This window comes from Marmota monax, unplaced genomic scaffold, assembly GCF_021218885.2.
Source record: "Marmota monax isolate L192 unplaced genomic scaffold, Marmota_monax_Labrador192_F-V1.1 WCK01_AAM20220418_F8-fsc00346, whole genome shotgun sequence".
In the NCBI taxonomy this organism is placed as follows: domain Eukaryota; kingdom Metazoa; phylum Chordata; class Mammalia; order Rodentia; family Sciuridae; genus Marmota; species Marmota monax.
Genome location: NW_026692698.1, coordinates 715,305 through 725,220, shown reverse-complemented (window position 1 = coordinate 725,220; position 9,916 = coordinate 715,305). Strand labels below are relative to the sequence as shown.

Sequence of the window (9,916 nt, the reverse complement as noted above, 5' to 3'; positions counted from 1 at the left end):
TTATGAAGAGAAAAGATTTATTTTCGCTTACAGTTTTGGAAGTTCCAGTCCCTGATTGATTGGTTATGTTGCTTTGGGCCTGAGGCAAGCAGTATATCACGGCAGAAGTGAGAGGCAGAATAAACTCACTATGTCATGAGCCAGGGAGCAAAAAAAGAGAGAAAGGAGTAGGGATTCCACAATCCCTTTCCACACTCCCAATAACCTAAGGACCTCCCACAAACCCCACCTTCCAAAGATTCCATCATCTCCCAATAATACCACCAAGCCTTTAGGAGACATTCAAGATCCAAATTCTAACAACATACAATGGAATATTATTTAGCAGTATAGAAATGAAGCAATGATATACACTATAAAATTAATGCACTTCAAAGCATGCTAAGAAGCCAATCATGAAAGACCATATATTGAATGAATCCATTTATACAACATGTCCAGAATATAGACAAATCCATAGTGATAGAAAGTAGATTAATGATTATGCAGATCTGGGAAGGGGTGGGGGAGGGATGGAGAGTGACTGCTAATAGGTAGGGTTTGGGGTTCCTATTTTGTTTTGGTATCAGGGATTGAACCCAGGGACACTTAACCACTGAGCCACATTCCCAGCCCTTTTTTATTTAGAGACAGGGTCTCACTAAGTTGCTTAGGGCTTCGCTAAGTTGCTGAGGTTGGTGTCATCCTCTTGCTTCAGCCTCCCAGCCACAGGGATTCCAGTTGTATGCCACCACACCAGCTAGGCATGGGGTTTCTTTCTGGAGTGATGAAAATGTTCTGGAATTAGTGGCAAAGATTGCACAACTTTGTGACCATATTTAAAAAAAAAACCAAACCACTAAATAGTTTATTTTGAAATAGTGAGTTTTAGGTTTTATGACTCGTATCTCATTTATAAAAATAAGGGAGAAAAGCTTAGAAAATACAAGAGTCATCTGGGGACAAGCTTGGTCACTGCTTCAGTCTCCTGGCTGGGTTATTCCTCCCCTCCCTGGGGAGGGAACTCAGCACAGCTAGGACCAGCAAAACCAAGTATTCCTCTGTCAGGCATCTCAGGGTCAGGATGCTCTAGCCAAGGAGGAGGAGGCAAAAGAGGACAGTGGAAGAGAAAGGACCTTGACAGAGACATCAGGGGTGTAAGGAAGGAGAAGAGGGAAACAGGCTGCCCTGCCCAGAGTCCAGTTGCTGCCCCAGCCTTCTAACCTGACCCCAGGGCTCCTGGTCAGATTGGCCATCCCAGGGACTAACTAACTAGTTGTGAGAGAAGCCCCCATGGGAGAAGGCAGGGAGGTCAGGGGCACAGGCAGCAGCTTGGGACAGGCAAGCCAGTGGATTGATCCCACAGTCCCCAGCATCCTGGTCCTCCCGGAAGTAGACTGAGTCAGCAGAGTAGAAGGAAGGGTCCTCATCAAAGAAGTTGTAGGGTCGGAGGAAGAAGCCCACTCCATTCCCCACAGTCACCGTGTTGGGAATATCCTCTGCATGTGGGATGTGCAGAAAACCAGCTGTCACCCAGGCCACCAAGTCCTATCATGGGGAGAAGAAAGAGGATCATGAGGTCAGGCTTTGCTAGGGATATGCCCTGCCTCCCCCAGTGGCCCTTCAGGGAAGGCTTCAGCTCACCAACCCATACTCCCTTAAATTCTCAGGAAAAATGTGAAATCATCAAGGTTTGTTTTTCTAAGTGGGTTCTTAAGACCCCCGAGGAATCTCACTGGTGAAAGAGAAGTGGCTCATTCCTGCCTTCCCCTCTCATTTCCACCTCATTCCTCACTTCCCATTCAACTCACCTGCCCTACAATAGTCTCATTATTGATGAAGTCAGTGAAGTCCACCGTAGGTGTCCAAGGGTCATTCAAATTATAGATGCTGGTGCTACTGGGCTCCCCCTCCTTCCGCTGTGTCACAGCCAGCTGGTACCTGCAGGCAATTTTGTTTAGATCTACAAGGTCATCAACACAAACTGCTGCCCAAAGCTGCAAGGAAGAGGGAACATATGGGCAAAATAAACATAAAGGTCTTGGTACTGAGTCTCTTTATCATTCTCATGTAGTTCTCATTCTTCTCCAACCCTGTAGAGTTCCTGCATTTGTTCAATATCCTATACCTCAAACGTCACCTTGTTCACAATTCAGACTTTGGGTAGGAATGTCATTCATCCATACTTCCAGATCAGAGCCTGGTGTTGAGCCTGGAGTTTGGATCCAAAATTATGGATGTGTCCTGATTCCCATCTATTCCCATCTGAGGTCAAGTTCTCTATCTCAACTGCCTGAATATTAGGGATTACTTTCTCCAACCTGGGTTCCTTTAACTCTTTGTTTCTTCCTCCAACCTTTTTTTTTCAAATATTTTAAACATACAGAGAAGATGAAAGGATTGTATAGAAAACACCATAATAACTACAGCCTAGGTTCTACCATTAATATTTTCTGTATTTGCTTGAATGCACCATATCTTACCTGTCTTCCATCCATCCACTAATCTTCATTTTGAGCAATTCAAGATCCATAGAAGAGGATAGGTGCACATGTACCCATTAAAAAATAGAGCAATGAAAGCCCCTTTGTTCAGCCCACTTCCCCAGCCCTCTCTGACAGCCCACCACTTACCTCCCCCAGCTGAAGGCTCTCTCCATGGAGCTGCTCTGGGGCAGTGGCTCCCCTGCAAAACTAAGTATCTGGATGCGGTAGCCTCGTGGGTGACCCCACTTGTTGCTATGATTGCTGGCCAGGTACAGGTAACGGGGAGTGGCCCCTCCCAGGGGGAAAGCAGCCTGCTCCTCTGTTTCCAGCAGCTTTCGGGTCACCTGCATTCTCTGTACCTGGTGTTCAGGATGCCAGGGCACAGTCGTGGGGACAAAGGCCATGTCTTCAGCCCAGACCCAGTTCTCCAGTCCTGTGTGGGGTGGGTGAGGGTGGAAGGCTGATCATATAGTTGCCCTGGTCCCTCTGGAGTCCTCCTCCACCTGGCTTCAGAGGGGGGGTCAAAGAGCATCCCAGGACAGATTGTGGCCCCTGCTTCCCTTCCCTCTCCCCAAGATATCCCCAATGCACAGATATGAGAAGTTCTTCCTCAATTATGTCGTCTTTAGTAATTATTCCAGATGTCTTGGGACTGGGCCTCCACCTACATTTACCCTCTCAGTAATCACAAAAAGGTGGTTTACCCAGTGGGCATTGCTCAGGGTGAGATTGCTCTGACTTGAAGAGAGGAACTGCTTCTCACTACTCAAGCCCTATGACATCACCTGAACTGCCTTCTCATGGAAAGAAGACTCACACTTATGAAAGCCGAAGTTCTATGCATGCACCATGTTGAGTGCTTTATATACACTGCCACTCTTATTTTTATGACAACCTTATGAAGGAGAAACTATAAACTGTCTCCACTTACAGATGGGACAACTGAAGCATAGAGAATTTGAATAATGTGCCTTGGTTGGTCAAAAGGATACACAGTATTGTAGCAATGCTAGGGACCAAGATCTTAGTGTGATTTTTTAATCACCCAGGAAGCCAGCCCAGAGCAATCCCAAAACACACACATATGGTCTACAGACATGGGGGCCAACAGGAAGGGAAACTATACGCTAGGCCTCACACTGTTGGAGATTAGAGGCATCTCCTATAGTTTAGAACATGACAGGGAGTTGGGAGTGGGGCCAAATTTACAATTTGTTCCCTGAACACTTGGAGTTTTGAATTATTTTATTGCAGCCTAACTAGGTCCCATATTAGGAATCATCTGACATGATCTGAGATCAAAGAGCAATAAACCAAAACATGCTGGCTAATCCCTCCATACTTTCTAGGGACCAGGAGAGTCCAGAGACTGATTTAGCAAACCTTAGTTTTCTTCTGTGGATTTACTGCCCCTAAACCACAATCCAATGTCTTCACCCTTAGAACACAAAGACTAAGAGTTCTTTTTGATCCATCTAGAAGAGGGTTCATGTGGCTAAAAACAATAGCTGATATTTAAAAGTATTATCATTTAACCTACAGAGACAAAGGTAGAAGTGTGTGTATGTGTTGATTTGAGTATATACTTAAATTTTATTTTCTTTCTGTTTTTTTTGCGGGGGGTGGGGTGGGGGGTGGTACCAGGGATGGAACTCAGGGGCACGGACCACTGAGCCACATCCCAGCCCTATTTTGTATTTTACTTAAAGACAGGGTGTCACTGAGTTGCTTAGCACCTCACTGTTGCTGAGGCTGGCTTTTTTTTTTTTTTTAACATTCTTTCTTCATTTATTCAACTTTAAACACTTGAAGAGCACACATATGGGACACTGTTAGCTTAAAAAGTAAGGCCTACCTCTTCCAGGCCAAGTTGTTTTGGGCATGATCACATAATCAGTTTGATTCTAAGTGTTGCCAGAATCAAAGCAGAACAGAAAAGTTTCCAAGATGAACAACGGGCTTTAAAGATTAAAAGACAATGTAAAATCTCAATTCCTAAAGAGCACTGAATTACCAAAAGAAGTGAACTGGATATAGAAGCAGTATGAAATAATTATATTTCTATGAGAGAAATTATATTAAGGTTCTTAAGACAAACAGTAAACAATGAGTTAAAGATCATAAAAAAAAATCACAGAACTTAAGATTTTAAACATCTGTCTTTCTGATGCTACTTGCTGCCCAACTCATTCCCAGAAATAAGAGATAAGTAGGTGAGGTAATGCATGTTAGTTAGCTCCATGTAACCATTCCACAATGTATACATATTTCAAAACAACATGTTATACTTGGTAAATGCATAAATTTTTAGTTTTCAATTAAAAATCTTTTAAAAAGGTAAAAAGTCTAAATGACTAGTAGGGAAACACCACAGTAAAAATAGTTGTAAGCAAAATCTTCCAATAGAGGCTAAAATTAGTGAACAAAAGTTTGAGGAAAAAATAGGATATTTGCATAACATCAAAGTATTTTCCCCAAGATATTTATTAATTGAAAATGTAAAATATTAACTTTTATGAGGGAGAAAGCCAAAAGACACATTTTAAGCAAGTGCATGAGGCCAACATCATTAATAATAAGACATATCGGGGCTTGGGTTCTAGCTCAGTGGTAGAGCACTTGCCTTACATGCATGAGGCACTGGGTTCAATCCTCATGCCACATAAATATATAAAAATAGACCAAATAAAGGTATTGTGTTCATCTACAACTAAAAATATTAAAAAATAATAATAATGAGACATACTAATATCATGAACCCCTTGATATGATGCACTGAGAAGGATATACATCAATTTTGTGGTTTTCTTGCCTCCCAAAATGAGTTGCAATCTAACCACGACAAAACATCAGAGAAACCCAGATTGAAAGAGAGTTTACAAAAATAATTGGCCCATGTTTTTATGGAATGCCAGGGTCATGAAAGAAGGAGAAACCTAAGTAACCATCACAGGTTGGACGAGACTAAGATATACAACATCTAAATGCAATGCAGAGACTTGGATTAGATTCTGAAACAGAATAAGAACATTAGCAGAAGAACAATTAAACTCTCTAGATTAGTTAATGGAATTATAATGTTAATCTCCTGGTTTTGATCCTTACTTATGATTATATAAGATATCAACATTATAGGAATTTGAGTGAAGAGTAGATGAGAATTCTTTGTACAATGTTGGCAACTTCTTGGAACATCTAAAATTATTTAAAAGCCACCTAAATTTAAAGTAGTTGTTAATCTTATAAAGAAGGCACTGTTAGGAGCTGGAGTTGTGGCTCAGTGGTAGAGCACTTGCCTGGCATGTGTGAGGCCCTGGGTTTAATCCACAGCACCGCATATAAATAAGTAAATAAAATAAAAGATCCATTTACAACCAAAAAAAATTTTTTTTTTAAAAGAATGCACAGTTATATTATTTTTATGCTTAAGTAAACTGAGGTAAAGAGATGTTAAGCCTAAAAAGTTTCCATCATACACATCTTCCCAGAACCTCTCCAAGCATGCTCTAGTCCTCCATTATAAAGCAAGCTTTCTGGAAACAAGAGTGCATTTCTTTAGTTAATTTATGTAGGGGAGGGCTTGGCACAGGTATGTATTTAGTAAACATGCATTGTTTACTTGAATGATCCTGTGATGAGAAAAGATAGAAGTAGCAAAATATATGTACATTATAATCCCATTTTGATATAGAAATCTAACTATGTACACTAGTATCTCATATTTGTATTATGATAAATCAACTACAGAAACAATTTTTTAATATATATTTTTTAGTTGTAGTTGGACACAATATCTTTATTTTATTTTTATGTGATGCTGAGGATCGAACCCAGGACCTTGCACATGCTAGGCGAGTGCTCTACCACTGAGCCACAATCAAAGCCCCCAGAAACAATTTTTTAAGTATGGATTTTTTTTTCAGTATAGGAGAATATAATATGAACCTGGTAAGAATGCAAAGCTCTGAGCAGGATGATTTTTGCATATCTTTTTATATTTTATTGTTTCAAAGAAAACTTTTAAAACTGGCCATGGAGACTTCAGGCTATTCCTCTGGCACCTTTGTCCCCATCAGGATATCTTACCTGCCACATCCAGATCCACCTTGAAGTGGGCACTGTGGGTGTGAATCGTGCCCAGCGTGTGCTCCCCAACTCGGTTCCCATACCTTTGAGCAGCACCAAAGAGGAACGAAGAGCTGATGTAGCCCGTGGCATGAACTTTGACTTCTATGGCCCCATTGGGGTGGAAGATCATATCCCATACATAGTCATAGTTGAGCATGGTGGACACAGATCTGACGACCAGCACTGTCTCCGCAAGGCCCCCAAAATAGTAGGAGTTGAAATCTGAGTGATGTCGCCGCAGGGGGAGGCCCTGATTCTGTTCAAACACACAAAAGGCATCATGTATTGTCTTGGGGGTCTGGGACTCCAAAAGGAAGTGCCAGTCGACATATGTGGCCAGGTAGGGGCAGTCCACCCCTCGCGTCAAGGGTGAAGAGAAGTGGCCTAGGCCAAAGCCACCATCTGTGTAGCGGCTTCGCAGAGCAGCAGGAGAATTTCCACCATAGATAGTCAAGGCCTCCTGGACGCTGACTTCATAGGCCACCCTCTCCCCTTGGAAACGGATGTCAAAGATCCTCGGGCCACTGAAAGCTCCAAGGCCAAAGGAGAAAGTCCACATTGAGGAGGCCACTTGATTCCCCTGGACATTGAAGCGGGGACCCTGGGGATGGAACTGCAGAGGGGGAGCCGGACCAGGGGGCACTGGGGACTTCAGGGACCAGGACCCACCTGTGCCATTGTCTGGGATTACCACCACATTCACCAGGCCTGCCTCAAATTGGTCCTCTAGCTGGGCCAGACTCTCATAGTAGCGGCCTTGATAGAATACCTTCTGGATGGTCCAGTGGGCAGGGTCCAGAGCCTTGTGGTCTACCAGCAGCTCCAACCCCACGGGGTGCAGGAAAAATCCAGCCCCTGAGAGGTTGTAGTAGAGGCCAAACCAGGTGGCCCGGTCCCCTGATTGTAGACCACGGGGGGCTGTGTTCATTGTCACCAAGTTTTTTCTCTGGATTTTGTAGAAGCAGCAGTGGTGAAGGAGTCCCGCAGCCTGGGGCAGTTCTCTGTTGAAGATCATCTGGTCTATGTCCAGGTATTCTCGGATCAGCACAGGGCGTCGGTGGTAGGGCAGGGAGCCCCCATGACGCTCCACAGTCACATCCCGCATGTAGGAGGGGTGAGGCAGTGGCCCCACCACCAGCTCACTTACATTGGGCTGGGATTGTCCACCAAAGAAGATGATGGCCAGTGCTTCTCGGGCAGGTGGCGGGCCCCCTCTGTCCAAGTGGGTCAAGGCAGCAGCCTTGGGGGGCAGCTGCAGCTCCACTGAGAAGACACAGTTGTCTGAGGGGCGAGCCTGGGCTGCATCCACCAGCCCTGGCCCCAGCTTCTGGGCCAGAAAACTCATCACAGCTGTCAACTCTTCTGGGCTCAGGTCTGCAAACAGCTGGCTCTGGGCAGGGTGTGTCCAGGGCTGGGCACTGGGAGGAATGGAGGGGCAATGGGGAGCCAGGCCTGGTTTACATTCCCTGTCACTCCCAGCCCCATCTTCACACATACCTGTCACCAGAACACTAAGTAGGTAAAAAATAATAAGGATAGCCATCTCTAAAGCTGAGGGCCGTCTCCAGGCTCTGATTCTGAATGCAGAACAGAAGATAGACAGGGCCTGAATGTAGGATGCCTCTCAGTCTCCAGAGGGTAGTGGTCTCTGGGCGGTGCGGCCAGCAAGAGGCATGATAGTAACAGTAATGGGAATGACAAGCAACCCAGAGCAGAGGGGTGGAGCTGGAGGGGACCAGGGCTCAGGTCAAGTACAGGAGGTGGGGCTTAGATAGGACCCTGGACTTTGTATAACCCACATAAGCCTCCTGTTGCAAATCAAACAGCACACTCAGGGTCAGGCACATAGCTGGCAGGGTGGGTTTTGGAGAAAACAGCTGGCAGGAGGCAAGAGAAAGGAGAAGCCACCCTGTCCTGGGGCTCTTCCTTCTCTAGGCTAGTGTTGAAATCCTGGTACAAGGCCACCAGGAGAAACTCACCTGCCTACCCCTCTGTCAGGTTCCCTCCTTCCCTCCTCTAGTTTGTGACACCCACCAGGCTGTGTTTCCCACCACTGTCTCCTGCTCCCCCCAGCAACCAGAATCCTCCTGGCAGCCCAAGTGAAGCTGGAGAATAATGAGAACAATATAAAACACCCAGGAGGGGCTATTCTGAGGCTAAGCCAGGTCCGTTCTGTGGAGGCCTTGAGCACCCTAAATCTCTGGAGGGGATTGTACAGTGGCAGAGCAAGTTGGAAGCTTGAAAGGTCAGACAAGAGATGTTGATGTTTGTACCATTGTGCCATTTTTTCCTTGGGGGTGGGTGCTAAGACCCTCACATTGTTACTGCCAGGCCAGTTACCAATGACAAGGACTTCCCCTTCCTCAGATATGAAGATTGATCACCTGGGAAACACCCAGGCAAGCTAGTAAACAAGTTTTATTTTAAAAATAGTAACACAGACTTCTTCGCACAGAAGGGCGCCTAGAACTGGGTGTCCATGGGAGGAGTGAACCTTGTACCTTTTTAATATCCAGGTTTCTTTCTTCTCATGTCCCCTCCCCTTATCCCAGGCGGTGAAAAGGTGGGTGAGGGGCAATTCAGAGGGAGCCACCCAGGAAGACTCCTTAATAATTTGCTACTGTGAGGCACAATCTCCCTGGATGCAGGTGAGTTTTTGGTTATCAATTAAGGGAGGGGGAAGTGTTCTGAAGACATTAACATTCCAATACCCCAGAAGCAGGTGACTTTGGCCATGATGAGGGGGATGTGTCCTGAAGGTATTAACATTCCTTTTTTCTTGAACCAGCTTTCTTCTTCCCAACCCTATTCAGCTTCCATCTTCCAATTCCTCTATTTACACTAACTGTCTGAACTTTCTTCTTCCTTCAACATCCGCTTGAGTAGGACTGACCGGCCAGGGTGAGGTAAAATGGGGCTAGGGAACCTAGGAGCTCTGCTCTCAACTCCAGGAAACCTTTGCCAAAATGGTGGAGATGCAGGGAACGCAACTGCCTCCATTCCTCACAGCCCATAACTGGGAGCCTCTCTGCTAGGGGGTGGACATGCGGAAAGCCATTGTCATTTGACTAGCTGAATCCTGAGTAGAACCAGGAGAGACTGAGGGTCCCTGAGAGGAGACCTGTATCTCATGTGCTGGGAGTGAAGGATCCTCTCTGACCTGGATATTTCCTAGAAGACATCCAGGCAAAGATGCTTAAGGGGAACTTGAAGCAATTTATTTTCATGGCAGAGAAGGGACATCCCAGCCTAAGGGAACAGAAGTTGCAGAAGTACAGGCCAGGACAGGCAACAGCCAGGAGGTCAGCCAGTTCAGTGTGGAG

The 9,916-nt window shown here is 45.3% G+C and overlaps 1 protein-coding gene across 1 annotated transcript; it reads right to left on the bottom strand.

Annotated features, from left to right (window-relative positions):
• On the bottom strand, positions 1 to 8,306 carry LOC124094017 (membrane primary amine oxidase). Its single transcript, XM_046446601.2, has 4 exons — positions 6,552 to 8,306; positions 2,613 to 2,898; positions 1,791 to 1,920; positions 1 to 1,527 (listed from the first exon to the last, which is right to left on the bottom strand). The coding sequence occupies exons 1-4, from the start codon at positions 8,134 to 8,136 to the stop codon at positions 1,252 to 1,254; spliced, it is 2,277 nt and encodes a 758-aa protein (XP_046302557.1). The 5' UTR covers positions 8,137 to 8,306; the 3' UTR covers positions 1 to 1,251.
• Positions 8,307 to 9,916: the final 1,610 nt, after the last annotated feature.